The sequence below is a fragment of the Arachis hypogaea genome, chromosome 1 (assembly GCF_003086295.3).
Source record: "Arachis hypogaea cultivar Tifrunner chromosome 1, arahy.Tifrunner.gnm2.J5K5, whole genome shotgun sequence".
Lineage (NCBI taxonomy): Eukaryota > Viridiplantae > Streptophyta > Magnoliopsida > Fabales > Fabaceae > Arachis > Arachis hypogaea.
The window spans coordinates 11,804,292-11,823,394 of NC_092036.1; the positions used below are offsets into that span (position 1 = coordinate 11,804,292).

Here is a 19,103-nt window from a genome sequence, read left to right on the forward strand (position 1 = left end):
TCTTTAGTGAGACATCTCAACACTCTTCTCACAAGCACAGAATCTGAATGAGTGATTCTCATAGCATCTAAGCCAACAATGATGGTGTTGAACCGTTCGAATAGTTCATCAATGGATTCTCCTTCCTTCATTGCAAACATTTCATACTCTCTGTTTAACATGTTTATCCGAGTCTTCTTTACAATGGTGGTTCCTTCATGAGTGATTTGTAATTTGTCCCAGATTTTCTTTGCTGTTGTGCATCGTGATACCCGTCGGTATTCTTCGAAGCTGATAGCACAGTTGAGTAGATTTACAGCCTTGGCATTTAGCTCCACTTTCTTCCTATCTTCCTCGGTCCAGCTTGCTTCTGGTTTAAGAGTGACTACTCCTTCAACACTTGTGTTAGTAGGAAACTGTTGTCCTTCTAGGATGATCTTCCAAAGTCTGTAGTCTACTGCTTGCACAAAGATCTTCATTCTCTCATTCCAATAGGTATAGTTTTTCCCATTGAAAAGAGGCGGTCTGTTGCTTGACTGTCCTTCTGTGAGATTGTAGGACACCAGATTTGAGTCACTGCTTTCTGTCATGAGGATCTTTTCTCCAAGCTGCAATGCTTGATTTCTTTGAGACCAAGCTCTGATACCAATTGATGGTTTCAGTGGCTAAGAGAAGGGGGGTTGAATCTTAGCCCCTCTTTACTTGATTACACTTTCTGATCTTTGAGGAGACTTTTCTGTTTTTGCCTCGTCCCTTGCCACGAGACTTTTTATTTTTGTCTCGTCACTTGGCACGATATATTTTTGGTTTTAGCTCCTGTGCAGTAGAAACAGAAATGGAGTAGTAGAGAAAGAAGATTACACCCAAATATATCCTGGTTCTGCTGCTAAGTGCAATGCAGCCTACATCCAGTCTCCATCACAACAATGATGGAATTTCACTATAATCAACCTAATTATAAACTGTAAAGTACTAACCCAACTTACAAGGGAATTCCCACAGAATCATGAAACACAACACAGATGTACAAAGGAACTCTACGGACATCTATGGCTTTTTCTTTTAATTTTGCACTCTCTGCCTTTTTCCATGAGACTCAAGACATGACAAAATTAAACAGAAAAATACAAAACAGAATACATTGAAGGAGAAGAAAATCTGTAAGCTTAGGTAGCTATGAGACTTCTGTGCCTTGCACTCTCACACTTTTCTCCTTGAATCAAACCGTGGCTGCTCACCCCTTTTATAGAGAGGAGAAGCCTTCACAGTTGAAGCAAAAACCAAGCTTAACTTCTTTTCCTTCACACATAACCGGTTCGGGCAGAGAGAGAGAAGAGGTAACTTATGCAAAACCCAACATACAAATACCTCTAGTTCTTCCTTGGTCATCAGACTTCATCAATCCGAGCGCTCCATCCTTGACTTGCTCTCCAAGATGGATTTCTGGCCCTTGATGCTTCATGATGATGATGGCTTCATCTGCTCCAATCTCTGCCTCTTCCATCACGTAGCCACACTAGCTACCTTCTGTGGTGGTTGAGCAGAATCAGAGACAAGCCATGCCTCCAAGAATCTTCACCTTGCTGGCCGAATCTCCTTATACCTTTTTTGGTATGAAGAAGCCAAGATCTCATCACCATATCTTACCATTCATGGTTGAAGATCTCAGTCACAGCATACTTTATATTTTTTATGTTTTCTTGCCATCATCATGATGGTCTTGATACTAGCTATTTCTTCTTCTTGTTGGTAGCTTGCTAATGCTTCCATGTTTCATGATAGAAATGACCGAGAGAGAGAGAGAGAAGAAAGACTAGAGAATAAGAAAAGAAAAGCAAAGCAATGAGTGTTATCAAAAATAAATTAATTAGGTGCAACTTTTCATGCTTTGTGTGGCAACGTGTAAACTTCCATCAATGCCATCAAATCACTTTGCTTTTTCTCTTTCATGTTTCCAAGACAATAAACACAATTGAATAAATTTGAAATCCATTCCTTAGTGGGAGATTGGTGTCCGTGGAAACATGCAACTATATAACAAAAATTAGATTTCACCATGATGATAAAAGAATAGCTTAACCGTTGGGTTCCATTTCCTTTTTAATTTTGGACCAACCTATCTGGTCTTGCACCAACAATTAATTTAGACTTACACCATTAAATCTGGCCCAACTATCACAATAAAAAAATCAGCCACATATTCTTAGATATATTTTTGCAAAAAGCTAAACTTTATTTCTTCATTGGGCTTGCTATTTTTTGGCCCAATACAAAATCTGCACAACAAAATTATTAATTAAGCAAGTATGAATTAAGATCAAATTAATAATTTTGTAATTAATTATTTTTAATAATATTTGTTCATCATCAAATTAAATTAGAGTTTTCCAAACTCATCATATCTAAACCCTAGAAGTGTTATATAAAAAATTTGCAGACGAGAATCTACTTGCCTAAACTAGTGGATATGATACCCAAACAAAGTGAATCAACTTAAGTTTTTCAGCACAATATATTTGCCACTCAATCAAGTGGACGGACACCTCTTTTCTGTTAAATCTTGAACTGTTTTGTACCGTCACTAAACTTCGCAACGATTATATTTATTTTTGATCTAGTAACATTCAATTGACGAAATTAACTCAATAAACCTGTACACGCAACAACGCTAATAAATTTTGTAAAGTAAATATATTTTCCAAATTGTAAATTGAAATCTAAAAAGTTCCACATATCCGAATACATAGATGTTAACTGAAAATAAAAAAGGGACATGATAAGTTGCAATGCTACCTTATCTCAAAATTAAATCATGACAACTAATCAAGAGCATGGTACAAAAGTAAAATCTAGAATTTATCCAAAATTCCATAAAAAACAATGACTTGTTAATTTAAGTAGGGTGACCACTTATTTAAATGAAGGACGAAGGAAAAATATAGATGGATAATGAAAATAAAATAGTAAACAATGTGAATAATGGATATATTGAATGTTTATTTTATTAGGTATGCGAATGATTATTCTAATATTATGATTTAGGTGGGCAATTTGAACGTGTAATATGTTTTAATTTAATTGGTAGTTGTTCATGTTGTTCAAAAAAGTTATTGATTACCTAATATAAGCCATGAAATAAAATCCATGATATCTCATAAAGTATAAGCAAGATGTCATCACTTATTTTTGTAGTCACTTATTCTAAATTCACTGAGATGAGTGAATGCCAGCAGCAATAGTGCAAATATTTCAAAAAGCATAGATAATTTTGAGCATAAGAGAATATAGACACAATTCAAACAAGATTATAATCCTCAAAGACATTAATATTTAATTCATTGTTCATTCATAAATCCGTCCTATGGTAAAATCTTCCACCCTTAGGAGATGGAAACAAAGGCGTGGCGCATATAATTAGCAGGGTTCCAGTTCTTCATGATGTAGGCACACTTCCTATGGACAGTCACTTTTAAGAAATCTCGCTCCATGGGTGGAGCTCCACTGTCAAGTTGCAATGCTGCAAAGTCCTCTAATAGGGACAGTGTGAAAACTGAGAAGCAGAGCGCCAACGATTCGGATCCGGAATCCAATAGTTCCGCAGAGAGTATTATATTGCACACACCTTCCCGTTGCCAAGGTCAACAAGATTGACTCTGGCCCTATCTGTTATCCAGGGTTGAAAACCCTCAAAAAACACATCAAGGCATTGATATAATGCGACGCCGCCATTCTGGTGGTTAACCAAAATGGCAAACACCGTCTCCAAAGGTGTGTTAAGAGGAGGTCCCTCCAAAGAACGTAAAATCCAGAATCTATGACCAGTGGATTTATATAGAAGTAAAGATGGCCTGAGCCTGGCGTGTTTGCGATGAATGACCAGCAAAGAGGGGAGGGCACACCATCCAGTGATTCCGCAAGCTCAATTCTGCGCTCCTCAAATTTGAATTCGTAGATTCGCCAGCAGCCGGGTTTCTTTGTCAGATTCTGACGCGGTGCTCTGGACAGCGCCATATAGATCTTGGAGTCGAACTCGAAAGGACACAAACCAGGCTCTGGAAGTCGCAAAGAGAACTCGATCTTTGGTGGCGGAAGCAAATAAGTCCAATCTTTGACATCATCTTCTTGTTTCTTTAAATTGCTTAGTTTGATCACGAACAACTCTTCATAAGTAACAAGGCAAAGGCACGCTTCCTCCGCCATTTCAACCTGCTCCGTTTTTCGCCTTTTTGGCTCAGCAGCATCCAATTCCGCCATCACTCTCTCTGATCGAACAACGAGATCACCACTGTGCGGTGGTGCTGCGGCAGCAAAAAGCTAGAATTAGGGTAGAGTACTGAAGAGTTAAAGGAGAAAGAAAGAAGAGGCTGTTGGGGGCGAGCCACTAGGGACTTCGTTGCATGCGTTAGACGCTTCAGTGCTTCTCAGTTACGATTAGGACTTGAAAAAAAAGGTGATATATGAGTAATTAATTTTAAAAGAGTGACAAATTAGTAAAAGAAAGCCAAGTATATATACATAAACATTGAATGAAATCAAATATTTATCTATTTCATCTGAATTTATGCGCTAACATTTGAATAAATATTTAAAAAATACATAAAAAATTTAGAGTAAAAATTAATATTTAGATATTTTATTTTTTTTAAATTTTAAAAATTCACTTAACATAATATAACTAAATTTAAAGAATGAAAAAATCTTATTTTTCTAATAATATTTATAAAAAATTTCATTAAAATATGTTCTCTAAAACCTTTTATTTTAAATATATATTTAATATTCCAAGAATTTATTTGTGGTTATTATTTTTTAGAATTATTTTTTGGAATTTTTTTTTCAGCGACATCAATTTTTAGGTACCATTTTAGTATTTTATTTTTTTTCTTGTTCTAATATCTAACACTGTTATACCCACAGATATGCAACTCAATCATGTAATCCATACTCACAAATATGAAGCCCAATCCTCCATAGACTCTAAATAGTGTAAAATAAGATGAAGATGAGCCCAGAAGATACTCATTGACAAAAATAAAAGGTAGTCTGAAAAGGTAAGAGAAACGAAACTGCATGCTCCTTTAAAATGACCTTAAAAGGTAACAACAAACAAATAACAAGTCTTGAACTTTTATTTTTTTTTTATAACCTTGTCAAAAAATTACTAACTTAATTAGCAAATTATTCTTTTAACTCTGAAACATTAATATAATAAATAAAAAATTAAAATTTATTTAATTAACAAAAAAATGTGACACTCCTCATTTACTAAGGAGCATTTATGGGCATCCAAAAAGCCAGAATCCATCCTATGACAAAATCATCACTGCACAATGAGCATAAATCACAAATATTTTTGCAATAGAAGTCCCTCTCAATAGTGGCCTTTCAATGAATATGGAAACTAAATTGAACTGAGTATAGATAGTGCTGGTAATATACTCAGTCAATATATTATTGTCTTGCAAATTCACAAATATGTATATGTAAAAACTTCTTAAATATTTACTAATAATAATACAACTGATAAAGGGGTACATAAAAGCAATTAGTTTGAGGTACGTTACAAGAACCAAAAAATTACAGAAGGATGCCGCATCATTCAGTAAATAACATTTCATTTCAGCTGCGAAAGCATGATCATCAGATATTTTTAGCTCAGACTATGATTTGGTACAACATTAGCATCAATGAACTCAGAGAGAAGGCCTAGAGAAGTTAATCAACCTGCCAGATGAATAGCAATAACTACCATATTAATTTCAATAAATAGAAGAAAATAAACCTGCAATCTCATGTTGTAGGACAAAGTAGCCCCTTGCCATTGAAAATTGACAAATTCGTCCATCAACATTCCCTGATTAGATCCTTCAACATTATGGAAAAGTTAACATTTTAATCCTTCCATACATGCATAGATTTTGTATCAAAAGACTAATTCGACATCCTTTTTAAGAATGGTTGAGGGTTGAATTTTCATTTTCAAACTCTGAGGAACAATTTTACCATAGCCTCAACTGCAGATTTATGTTTATGTTAGTACTACAAGAAACTAGAGGAAATTTACCTGTGGTATATTTAATTTATTTTGTATTCATTGATACGCATCCATTTGGTGCACGACCATTTATCACCCTTAATCACTGGACAACCACCTAGAAAAAAAATTGTTGTATAGAAACAAAGAAGCTTGTAGTTGTTAGTTTATCTTCTACAAAAGAGAAAGCTTGTTGATAAAACTAGCAGCTCAATGATACTTGGAATTAATTGCATTTTATCCTCTGAACTTTGTTGATTTACAAATCAACCTTCCAAACTTCCTTAATGTGACAATTTTCTAACAAAAGTTGAATAACATGAAAAGTTCAGGGAAGGCATTTCCAGATAACCAAAAGTTCAAACGGGTATATATAGTGCACTTATTTTGAGCAAAATCCACATTTAGGAAAGTTTAAGGAATTGATTTGCACATTAGGGACCAAAGTAAACATAGGATAAATTTAAGGGAAAAAAGTGTAATTAACCATAATAATTAATCCTTACAATGATGACCGTGATGATCACAAGAGAAACTAACCATGCAAACTTGATGGGTCTAAAGTTGCATCAGGCTTCATGCTCCAAAAAAGCAAAGCATCCCCCCTCTTCGGCTTAATCGAAAGACCTTTCTTTCCACACTCGGAAAGCTCATTCCACCATGGCACAGAGCTGATATTTCCCTTGGCAGCTGGGAACACAGTCTCACCACCTTCTTCAACATCTGAGCTGTATCATGAGAACCAAAAAGCATGCAGCTTTAACATCTGTCTTCATATCCGTGAAGAATTGAAGTTAATCAGCAACTAAATTCACTTACAGGTACATCAGTACTGTCGCTATACGCTGGCCCCCGTTCTGTGTGTTAAATTCATCCAAAAAGTAGTCATAATGAGGCTCATACTTTTGTCCAACTTCATAGTGGAGAACTTGAAGTCCTTCACCCTGCTCTGTATAATATGAAACATTGTTTATGTTATGGTTTCTTCAAGTACACCAATGAAGAATAACATATTAATTTTAGCACCACAATCCAGATAGAGGAACACAAAACATGTGGGAGTGATAGAATCTAGAGCTAATACACATATGTTATTTTAAGTAAAATCAAATCATTGATTTAATTTCATCAAACAATGAAAAATCATACAAAAAAAGGAGGTCATAGATAAGAATACATACCTACAGGTATAAAAGTAAAATCAGCAATTCTCTTCTCTATATTCCTCACAACTTTATCACGTCCTCTGGCTAGAAAAGTACCAGAGCTTGTCCTTACTCTGAATGAAAAAAAGAATTTGTTCAAACAAGGTTCAGCATCGGCGAGTGTCAAGGGAAACATAAACAAGAAACGGATATTTATTTTCGATATCTAACCTGCTGTCTTTACTCTTCCCAGTTGTACTATCTACAACGGATGACTTATGCATATTTGGCTTCGCTATATTGATTAGATATTCACATTCTGCTTTGGTCTGCTCAGATTAATCAGCTAAGTTTCAGTATTTGGAAAGTGTATAGATTGTAATAGTGTATTACATTACATTAATACTACAATAGAGCATGGACCTTAGACAATAATTTAATACAATATAGCCACATTATGCCAAAAGTCAAAGGTAGATTCAGATTCCAGAAATAACATCTTGATGAGTTATAATCACTCATATATTGCAGAAGTGATTTTTGAATCTGATTTTACACTCCCCTACTAAACAACAATAAACAAAAACCTTCCATCAACCATTACATTCATCTCTTACATTGATCGATACCAATTCATTTACACACATTTCATTAATCTCAATCTTATGCTAGCATAAACAAAATTGTGTTCCTTTAATCCAGCATATAGAAAAAACGGTTCTACAACAAAATTCTTCTATATTATTTAGAAAGTTGAACACTGATTTTTCGGAAAAGCTGCCATTTCAGCTTCTACCAACCAAAAAAAAATCTCAAAACTATCATTTTGAAAAATCCTAATTATTTTTTAAATTTATCCTAATCATATGTGAAAATCGATTTTTTTTTTCAGTATAAAAAGTAATTTAGAGGTAAAAAATAAGCTGAAACAAATTACAAAATAGAAATGCAAGTTAGTTCTTTATCCCTCAAAATCTGAAATTCGCATCAAGTCAACTCAGTCCCCAATCCATATATGAACATCAAACTACTGAAGTGATAGCTTGAACCGCCAACTTAGTTAGTGGAATGGTCATCTCACTTGTTCACTCAAGTAATGGTGGAGAATTCAAATCTCGTCTTATACATGCAATAATAATTGACCAATATAAAATCTTTAAATGTAGCTCAGATCCGCGACTCGGCCAAGGACGGAGATATTATGAGAAATAACAAAAAAGTTGACCGCCAAAGAGAAAGTTTTTGTGGACTAACCAGAAAATTATGATAGATAAAAGCACGAGGCTCCCAAGAAACTACTTCAATCCAGTGCTCTCCATTGCCGTCATCATCTTCGGCTCTGCAATCAGAACACAAAACAGAGAAAGCGAACAAGTTTGAAAACGAAACGATGAAGATGAATTGGAAGGAGCGGTAGCTAGCTATGATGATGATGATTACGTACGTGTGGAGAGTGTTATGAGCGATGTGAGTGAGGTCGTTGGGTTTTGAAACGTGGTGGTTTGAGGCGGTTGGAATGGAGAGGAATCCAAGCGCCAGAAGGATCAAAACGAGGAATGTGAAGATGAGGAGTGAGGTGAGGATCATGGAGGAGGAGGACGTCGTTTTGCGAGCAGGCTGAAACCTCGAGTACCTTGGCTTCGCCATTATTATTATTGAAAGAGAGAGAGAGAGAGCTGAGAAGTATGTAAGATCTGGAAATGAAGGCGCCTGGTGTTTTATATTTGTATATAGAGAGAGAAAGATGAGAAAGTAGAGGGAAGGTGGAGAAATTTCAAATGATTTTCGTTGACAATGTGACTCGGAGAGAGAGAGAGAGTGTGTGTGTAAGTGTAACTGTCTAAGTAGATTTTGATGAGAATGTGATTCTGTGTGCTTCATCCTTGGGTTTCTCTGACTCTGGGGGTGGTATGATTATTGATGAATAATGATGAGTGATTACTTGTCAGATTGTTCTTCTTTTTGGTACGTGTTACTATGTTACTGTCACTATTATACCAAGTTCAAGTCACATAGAAAAGGCTCTACTAAATTGCTATAATTGTGATTTGAGACACCAAATTGCTATAATTTTTTAAAAATTTTGTTACATGTACACTAAAATTAGTGAATTTTTTTTAAATATTATATTATTAGAAGTGAAGTTTTTTTTATCATGAATCAGTATGTTAAATATTACTATGATCATTTATAAAATATCAATGATGTTTTGTATTTTTTAATTAAAATAATATTTTTTAATAAAATGTCAGTCACGTTTTGTATTTTAATAATTAAAAGAATATTTTTTATTATAAAACATCAGTAACGTTTTGCTTTTTTATAATTATAAAAAAAATTTATTGCAAAATGTCAATAACATTTTATGTTATATTATTATAACTATGTAAAACACTAAAATAATAAAATATTTTTGTATTCTATATTAAAATTATTTATATATAAGAATTTTAGTCAAAATTAGTTATTGGTATAAAATTTATATTAAAATATAAATATATATTAAAAATAAAAAAAAGTTTAAGGAATTAGTATTTTTATTAAAATTTGACCAACACTTAACCATTAAAAGAAAAATGAGTAATCTCATATTATTGGATATAATCCCACATCATTAAAAATACTAATAATAATTAATTAATGGTTATAAATCACAAAATTTACTAACCTCTTAGTATTTCTCAAAAATAAATTAAACTATATATGTATTTATATATAAATACATTGATAGCTGATTTTAATAATTGATTTTGATATACGAATAGTATTTTTATTTTTTAATTGTTACCAAAATATATTATTTTAACTATTAATTAATTATCAATATTTAAAAATATAGGTTAAAATATATTGTTAAATTATTAGGTTAAAAAAATTAAATTGATTTATAGAGTATAAAGATCCAACCTAACTTTGTCCATTTTTATAATGGACAAAGCCCCATTGTCTAAAAAAAGACATTTAAACTTTCAACCTTTTTATTTTAAGATAATACGATCTATTTATTAAAAAATCTATTTTGTTTTATCGAGAATTTATTTGATACTAAAATTAGTTACTAATATATTTATATATAAATATATGTAGTTTAATTTATTTTTAATATATATTTATATTCTAACATATATTTTATACTAATAATTAATAATTAATTTTAATATACACTTACTATAATCACACATTCAATGAACTTCTTTAATTAAAAATTAATAATTTTAAGTAGATAGATATTTAATCATGTTTGACTCAAGTAAATTGTAATTAATGAGATAACAATATTAAACCATGGGTTATTCCAATAATAGTGCATAAAATTGTTTAAAAATACTATTTGTACATTAAAATTAAATTTTAAAATTAATTATTATATATTTGTATATATATATAATTTAATTTATTTTTAATATATATTTTATATTTAATATATATTTTATACTGAAAACTGAATTTAATGACTACTTTTAATATATATCTATTTTAATTTAAAAAATTTTATACTAACATCATAAGTCATAACATTAACAGTAGATATGATATACAAAAATAAAAATGTTATGTACATGTTAAAAATTAACCACTAGCCCCCAAATTTATTATCATGTATTTATATAAAAATATATATTTTTAATTTATTTTTAATGTGTATTTTATATTTTAATATATATTTTATATGGTAACTAACTTTTTGTATATATATAGCGATATATATATAACTTTTTGATAGAATACAAAATCATTAAAATTGAATTTAATTTAGACAAATATAACTATATTATGAATACATACAAAATTAGTCACGTATTTAACTAATTATACAATATATATTAAAAATGAGTTAAATAATATATATGTATAAGATAAGGTAGCTGATTTTAATTTAAAATCAAAGTTTATATTTAGAAAAGGGAAAGAACCGACCGGATTGCATTACAATTTACAAATAAACTTCATTTTCTTAATCTCAAACAAGTGCTGCATTGAATGATAAAATTACCAGATCACGATTTTAAAATTGTAGTCAAATTATTTATAACAAAAATTAAAACGTAATTAAATTCCATAGACTCAAATCAAATTCGAATTTAATTTCTAATAAATACTCAAGATAAATAAGATATTGAAAGTCAAATGAACTTTTAATTTGTAACATTTAAAGCAAATAATTCCATTTACAAATCAAATCAATCCTTTAGGAAAAAAGAAAATTCAATGATATATATACTTCTTTATCTTTTCTTGATGCATGTGCTCCTTCTCTGTTCTTCCCAACTCTTTGAAAATTCCCAATAAATCTATATAGTACGCCACCATCCCTTGATTAATGTCAACCAAATTATTTCTTAATAATCCCTCCCTATTCAGTTTCTTATTAGCAAATATTCAAAAATTCAAATATCACTTTCAATTACTCCAAAAATTCTCTATATACATGCCTCATTAATTCTTATCTATATCTCTTGCATAATCATTAACCCAAAAAAAAAAAAAAACTTGAAATTCTCAAAATCTGTGTTAGTGTCAAAATTCTGTAGCCACTCTTCATGATGATGGAGAAAATCTCCAAATTGAAGAACAAGTTGTTCAAGTTTTTTCTTACACAACCTGTAGTAGCTTCAATGGCCCTTCAAAATCCAACAATGAGTCCCAACAATAGTGTATCCAAAAGGGGTTGTAGATCACACGGATTCAAGGTTTCAATAGTTCCAAAGGAAGTTAGAAGAAAGCATAGGAGTGCAAGCTTTAGGTCAAATAATGAACCATCATCTCCTAAGGTATCATGCATGGGAGAAGTTAAGTGCAAGAAGAAGAGAATGGCCCTCAAACAGAAAAGGGTTGAAGAGACTATTATAACCAAAAGGAATGATGATGTTCCATGTGAAGAAAAGAAGGGCAAGGTTCTTCTTTGGATCTTCAAGGGTCAAAAGCAAAGTGGTGGGAATAAAGGGTTTGTGTTAGAAGAGAAGGCACAAGAAAATTCACAGGTAATAGCAGCACCATCATTGGGTGCCATGAAGAAGTTTAAAGGTGGTAGAGGGTCACTGAGAGATTTTGATGTTACAATTACTAAAAGGTGTTAATATATATATGTGTGTGTGTCAACTTTATTACAATTATCCTTGAAGTTAAATGCTATCATGGGTTTTTATGATATTTCTGATTGCCAGATGCAAAATTTATTGAAAAAGAAAATGTTGATACTTGTTTAGTATAATTTTATAGGTCTGTAGAGTGGAATTTGGTTTGTAAAGAGGTTTAGTTGAATCATGAGTTGCAGAATTTCATCTTTAAATTGCTTTTATTCGTTTATTGCAGCCTTAACTTTCAAGCAAGTTTTGGTTTGAACTTTTGTAACTAAGTGATATGCACTTGATCAAGCAAATATAAGCTTCAACTAAAACTTTCATGTGAGATCTGAGAACAAAGCTCAACTATAAAACTAACATTCATAAAAATGTTAAAGCTAGGCATGTAAATTGTTGTTATTTCGTAAATTATTCCAGTAATCAGCTTGGAAAAGAATCACATAAAAGTGCTAGCATACACTGTTTTCCACTAAAATGGAATCCCAATGAATGCTAGCTTCTTTCCCCATGATCCTATCTAAACTTAGCAGAGTTTCAAATATTTGTGTTGTAAATGGGTGTGTTTCATCATTTACCCCAAATTTTTGGTGACCTGATTCAAGCTCCACAGAACTATACCCAATTGGCTTCTTGATTTCTTTCTCCTTGATTATTTTCCTCACTCTAGCTGCATCCTCCCATCTTCCTGCATCTTCGTACATCTGTGCTAGAATCACATAGCGCCCTGCATTGTTGGGGTCCAAAACTAACAATTTCTCTGCGGCAAATTCAGCAAGCTCCATGTTTTTGTGTATTCTAGAAGCACCGAGTAAGGCACCATAAACATTTTTCCCCGGTTGAATAGGCATAGTTTGGATAATCTCCAATGCTTTATTCAAATCCCCAGCTCTGCCTAATAGATCCACAATGCAAGCATAATGCGCCTCGCTTTTCTTGACACCATAGGTTTCCATGGACAGAAAAAGGTGCCAGCCTTGTTTGAGCAAACCTGCATGACTGCAAGCAGATAACAAGCACAAAAACAAAACACCATCCGGCTTCACGCTTGACTCAACTAATTGCTGAAACATGCTGAGTGCTTCCTCCGCAAGACCATGCATTCCATAGCATCTAATTATGGCATTCCACACAATGACGTTTCTATCAGAAACCTGGTCAAAGATTGCTCTTGCCATGCGAATGTAGCCACAATTTGAGTACAATGATATAAGACCACTAGCTATAGCAGCATCAAGATTCATCCCTATCTTGACAATATAAGAATGAATCCAATATCCGGCTTGAACATCCGCAGCCTGAGCAAATGCAGGGAGAATAGTCACAAAGGTGGCATTATCCGGAGCACTGATATCACCGTCCCTCAACATGTCATAGAACAGCAAGATTGCATCATCCACATATCCATTTGTGGCATACCCTGAGATCATTGAATTCCAACTAACAATGTCGCGTTGAGGCATCTTATCAAACACTCTTCTAGACACTTCAACTTCCTGACACTTCGCATAAAACGCAATGAGGCCATTGGCAACGAACAAGTCCAAGTCCAACCCACACTTCACAACATGCCCATGAATCACTCTACCCTTATGGAAATCCCTCTCAGCAGCACATGCCTTGAGTGCAAAAGGATAAGTATAGCGATTCGGGGTGGTGCCACTCGTGTGCATCTCATCATAAACCTTTATGGCCTCAACAAAAGGACCCATGTTGGCATATCCCTTGATGAGCACGTTCCAACAGAAAACATCTCTTTCGGACAAAGTGTCAAACACCTTGCGTGCATATTCAAGGTTGGAGCTTAATTGGGTATACCTGTCTACTAGCTTAGTTGTGACAAATGGGTTTTGTTCGTGGCCATTAACAACAATCTGCGCATGCGTCTGTTTTATGCAATTGGTGGTTTTACAAAGGTTCAAGAGGTCTGTGTAATAGAAAGATTCTTTTTTGTGAGGTTTTGGGACCAAAAATTGTTGCACTCTACGAGACACGCCATGCATTTCTTTGCTATGTCTTAAAAAGAGAATAATGTATATATGCTACAGCATTTGAAAAAGCAAGAGGTTTGTCAACAAAATCAAGCCATGAAAATAGGAACTTTGGTATTGGAATAGTTATGGAATATGTAGCACTGCAGAGAACAATAGTTTGAATATTTAAACAAATTATAAAAAAAAAACATATTCCTTTAATCCTTTCAGTAACGATTGAGGTTGGTCATAATTATTTCCAATTATTTTTTAAAAAAATATTAATTCACTTTGTTGATAACTTGAAATTTTTTTCCCATTTGAAGGTTAAAACACCCTTTGATCTGATGCGCAGCATGTGCCATTGAGCAACCAAAAGTGATGAACCTTGTGAAAATTTCTGTTCACATGATGAACACTGCAGAATATACAATGTTCATACCATTCTCTTGAAATCACATAGAAATGCTCTTACATAAGTATCTCAAAGTGACAAAAATATTGACATGAATATATTTCAAGGAACAACCTTACATCATTTTAAGAGGGAAAAAAAGTTACATTTAAATTAGTGATTTATGACAGTTTGTGCCAGCAAATATACAAAAGTTAACTTGCTGGATTGTTGAGATGGTTGGCCTGAAACTGTCTTAGAAGCAGCAGTGACTGATGATAAAGATTGAGATCGATTCCATCAACGTTTCTACCGACACGAGCCTGCAAAACCCCCTGCACCAAGAAACAAAGAACAACATTCTCAATCGCGCATTCTATGATGAATGTGTTCAACGTGCTTATCCATTTTTAAGAAGAGCATACCTCATTATTCTCGGATCGGATTTGAAGCTCACCAATGAATTGGTAGATAGAACCAACTTTGAAGGTAAGATCCCTCAGATGTTCGGTATTAACTTTCAAGAAATCACTACCATCAACGATTGTTGCTATGGCTGTCTCTAATGTGTATTCCTGCAACCTGTAGGAAGCTTAACGATTATTTGCTACCATCATTGCCGGTGGTGAGATTTTAAAATATATACAAAATGCTAATCATACATCAATTTTTATTAATCCAAAAATAATGCTACATTACTCACATCCTCAAATTTGATGCTACACAATAACCAAGGCAATATAGTTTTAGGAACAAGAGATCCAAGATCAATGAAACTATGGCAAAACTCAAATGGCATGGAATTTCAACATCATCTGAAATATGTCCTGTCATTACTATGGTGAAAATTCCTACAAGAAGTACAATTAGAGTTGTACCACTCACTTTCCGGTTACTCTGAGCGACGCTCCTTGCTTGAAAAATGGCGACGAATGGTTTAGCTCTTGCAAAGTAACCAATGCACCAGATTTTATTTCAAACTGAGCCATCAATCTACACCTCTAACCAAATTAAGGTTCAAGTTGTACCTGCAAAATTTGAGAAAGCAATATCTATTATGACATTCAACAAAGCATAAATCCATGTTAATGATCAAGTTATTATAGTAGAAATACCCCTCAGAATCTGCAATTTAGTTTATGCAACAAATTGCAACACATATTAACAGAGAGCAGCTTAATTTTCAATTTTCAATTTAGTTTTATGTTGTTTTTTTTTTTTTTAATTGCTTAAATTCTTAATTGGAAAAATCCTATGCAATTGACAAATCCAAGAACCCATTGATGAAACCCTAAATCAACTTCCAAACACAAATCACACCATAACTCTACGTTGACAAGTAAAAATATGATTTTTCTTATCATAACATCTACTTAGCAAACAAAATCAAGTTAGAAATTAAACACAATGTTGAGAGCGGAAACCTGAATTATTGCTCCAGTTGAACAGAGCAGAGCTTCAGGCGGCAGTGGCGGTGAAGAAAGTCGAAGTCACGGCGGCAGAGGGTGGAGAAAAATGTGGACTTAGGGTTGATTGGAGTGCGTACGAAGAGAAGCAAACATGAAAGGAATTTGTACGAATTTCAGAATCCAGAGTGTGTGAAAATTGTTCGAAAACATTTGATGACTAGTATTAACCCTTCTTTTGTGTTTCAGGTACAATTGAGCTTCCATGACTAAGAAACATTGAAGCCCATTCGCCATTACTCTTTCTGCTTCCATATTTTTGTTACTCATTACCCATTCCTTATTTTTTACTTATTTTAAATATACATAAAAAATATAATTTAATAATTAATTTTTAGTATGTACATAATATTTTTTATCTTTAAATACCGACAAATACTAATATATTATAAAAAAAATAAGAAGTAATATTCGAAGTAACAAATAAATTAACAAATTTTGAATTTTTATATTTTTAAATGTAAATTATTAATATAATAAATAAAAATTAAAAATTGTTTAATTAATAAAGAGTATAATGACTTTAAAAATGAGTCGTATTTATGTCAAAAATGGTAAATTTTTTTATTTCTTATAAATATTTCGATAAGTAAAGTAATTGGTTCAAAATTTAAATTTTTTATATCTAAGATGAGAATTGATGGAACCATTAATATATAGTTATGAGAAAATAATTAATTTCATTGAGAATTAGTAGACTTAGAATGAAGTCCAAATTTTCCAGCAACTTCATCATATCAACTATCCTTCTTATACATGCGTGCATATGTATAAAATACATAATCATTTGGCACAAATTATAACATATTCATGAATATATGCATAGTAATATTCATTGTACAAATAATATTTGTCATCTACTTTAAAATCATTGAACAAAAAGTAAATTAGAAACAAAAGACAAAGATACATTAATTAATTATTAATAATTATGAAAGGTTCCATGGAGGTGGAGCTGCCTTGCTCGAACCCTAAGTTGTAAACGAAGAATTGCATGCATACATTGCATAGCAATATGGGATTGTTTCCTCACAAAAACACCACGCACCAATGCTTGCACCTTCACAATGCTTCTAAGAGCTCCATATGCTCTTCTTGCCTGTTCAATAATAATTCAACCATATCATCACACACCATCCATTATAATTTAGAAGTTTATTAATATATGTATGAATTTAATTAATTTTGATATATACACACATAATATTAAGCAAGCTTTCAAGAAATAATTGTATGATTGTGACATGGATTTATTAGGGTGAATGGGTAATATGTAACATACAAGATGACCCCTAAAATAAGCTTGGATCTTGATTGCCGCAAGATCTTCCTTAGCTATGGTGGTGGTTTCTTCTTCATTATTGCTTCCTATGGTGGCTTCATTATCATCTTCTTCGAGTTGGTTTCTTCTTGTGTAAGGTAGAGTAGTGATGATGATGTTGTCTTTGTTGGATAATCTAAGGAACTTCCTCCGAATAATTCTCAACCATTTGTGTGACGATGCACCCATTTTGTATATATATATTGTCTGGTGTTTATATGAAATTGAACATATTTTTTTGTTGAATAATGTGTGTGTGTTTATATATTGATGAATTTGGATTGAACTCCTTTGGTGGAAGATGGAAGTGGTGGCGTAAAGAAAAGGTAAGAGTTGTGGGTAACATGTTTGAAGTGATGTATACAATAAGGTAGAAACTCAGGTGCAGTCGACTTCACGTGAAGTTGATACCTGATAACTGTTATATGATTTGATTAAATTTTCATCTAACGACTATCAGATATCAACCTTACGTGAAGTCGACTTCACCAAAATTTTTACTATAGAATAAGTGTTTTAATTTTGTTTCCTATTATATAGTGACGTGTACCGTTTAAAAAATATATATTAATATATAAAATATATTTATTAAAATTATACGAAATAATGTATTTATATATACAAATATTTAATAAATGTGTAGATAGTATTTTGATTAAATTATATATTGATTAAATTATGTGTTAAGTTTTTAACGCAACTAAATTTAAAAAAATGTTAGATTCTGAATAAAAAAGTGTCTTAATTTTATAAATTAATATCTTAGAAAAAAAGAATAAAGTTTGAACTTATATATATTTTATATTGAATTACTAAAACATAATTATTATTACACCATTATAATTATTTAGAAATTATATAAATAAAAATATGTATGTAAAAATTTTTTGAAAATTTTCGATAGCACCCTTACTCTGAAATCTGTCTCCGTATGAATGTGAGAATTCATAAAATGAAAACTAACGTGGTAGGATGATTTTCCTTTTTCACCAAACTATATACTTATATAGTATGTCATGATTTCAAACCATATTATATGCTCAGCCAACTACCACTTTTCACCCAACCTCTAGCCTTTTTTTTTTTTTTCGAATAACAAATAAGAATGTTTATTATATTAATTTTAGTTATTGATATATAATGAATGAGTCTGATCTTACGAGCGATTTAATTTCGGTACGATTTATAATTAAAAATGGTAATATTAAGAAGATAATATCTAAAGTTATTTTATATAATATAATATTTATAATTTTATACATATAATATTTGTAATTATATATTTATTATATATAAAATTATATAATTATTCTAAACATAATTAATAAATATTAAATAAAATAATTTTAAACTAATTGGTCAAATTTTTTATTGTCTTTCGAATATTATTTCACAACATAACTGTGTTAGTAATAACTTATATGAAGTTAAAGTCAAATTATACCATATGTTTTTTTTTTAGTGTCTAATTATACCATGCGGTTTAATAATGATCATCAAGTGATGATTCTAATTATAATAAACAAGAGTTACATTCGATTAACAATTATTATATATAGTTTTAGCGTTTGATCCAATGTATGATAATGAATAAATCCTATAATCTTCTATTAGAAACAAATTAAACCTATTTATCGTAATAAAATATATAAAAAAATAAGAATCAGCAGAATTTATTATTTTTTATTAATATTTTAATTATTAATTCAA

At 31.8% G+C, this 19,103-nt stretch overlaps 5 protein-coding genes and 1 long non-coding RNA gene across 8 annotated transcripts; 1 reads left to right on the forward strand and 5 right to left on the reverse strand.

Annotated features, from left to right (window-relative positions):
- Positions 1-3,224: 3,224 nt before the first annotated feature.
- On the reverse strand, positions 3,225-5,826 carry LOC140184742 (uncharacterized). The gene is made up of 2 exons (XM_072237626.1): positions 5,762-5,826; positions 3,225-4,277 (listed from the first exon to the last, which is right to left on the reverse strand). Exons 1-2 carry the CDS (start codon positions 5,799-5,801, stop codon positions 3,646-3,648), a joined length of 672 nt encoding a protein of 223 aa, XP_072093727.1. The 5' UTR covers positions 5,802-5,826; the 3' UTR covers positions 3,225-3,645.
- LOC112796936 (probable prolyl 4-hydroxylase 10) lies at positions 5,317-8,988 on the reverse strand. 3 transcript variants are annotated; one of them, XM_025839631.3, is made up of 8 exons: positions 8,603-8,987; positions 8,413-8,497; positions 7,390-7,487; positions 7,195-7,292; positions 6,833-6,962; positions 6,554-6,741; positions 6,044-6,131; positions 5,317-5,844 (listed from the first exon to the last, which is right to left on the reverse strand). In XM_025839631.3, exons 1-7 carry the CDS (start codon positions 8,803-8,805, stop codon positions 6,055-6,057), a joined length of 879 nt encoding a protein of 292 aa, XP_025695416.1. In that variant the 5' UTR covers positions 8,806-8,987; the 3' UTR covers positions 5,317-5,844; positions 6,044-6,054. The 3 variants fall into 3 exon arrangements, with proteins under 3 accessions (XP_025695416.1, XP_025695406.1, XP_029153386.1); XM_025839621.3 differs by having other exon boundaries at positions 5,458-5,703; positions 8,603-8,985; XM_029297553.2 differs by having other exon boundaries at positions 5,771-5,833; positions 8,603-8,988.
- Positions 8,989-11,705: 2,717 nt separating this feature from the next.
- LOC112796955 (uncharacterized protein At1g76070) lies at positions 11,706-12,236 on the forward strand. Its single transcript, XM_025839649.3, has one exon. The coding sequence runs from the start codon at positions 11,706-11,708 to the stop codon at positions 12,234-12,236; it is 531 nt and encodes a 176-aa protein (XP_025695434.2).
- A 291-nt stretch (positions 12,237-12,527) lies between these two features.
- LOC112796951 (pentatricopeptide repeat-containing protein CRR2, chloroplastic-like) lies at positions 12,528-14,510 on the reverse strand. The gene has a single exon (XM_025839642.3). It carries the CDS (start codon positions 14,240-14,242, stop codon positions 12,692-12,694), a length of 1,551 nt encoding a protein of 516 aa, XP_025695427.1. The 5' UTR covers positions 14,243-14,510; the 3' UTR covers positions 12,528-12,691.
- An 81-nt stretch (positions 14,511-14,591) lies between these two features.
- Positions 14,592-16,365, reverse strand: LOC112796963 (CST complex subunit TEN1). The gene is made up of 4 exons (XM_025839661.3): positions 16,031-16,365; positions 15,492-15,634; positions 15,032-15,188; positions 14,592-14,941 (listed from the first exon to the last, which is right to left on the reverse strand). Exons 2-4 carry the CDS (start codon positions 15,593-15,595, stop codon positions 14,822-14,824), a joined length of 381 nt encoding a protein of 126 aa, XP_025695446.1. The 5' UTR covers positions 15,596-15,634; positions 16,031-16,365; the 3' UTR covers positions 14,592-14,821.
- Positions 16,366-16,858: 493 nt separating this feature from the next.
- LOC112726681 (uncharacterized) lies at positions 16,859-17,625 on the reverse strand. The gene is made up of 2 exons (XR_011880452.1): positions 17,355-17,625; positions 16,859-17,171 (listed from the first exon to the last, which is right to left on the reverse strand). It is a non-coding gene; the product is annotated as an uncharacterized lncRNA (long non-coding RNA).
- Between the last annotated feature and the right edge of the window lie 1,478 nt (positions 17,626-19,103).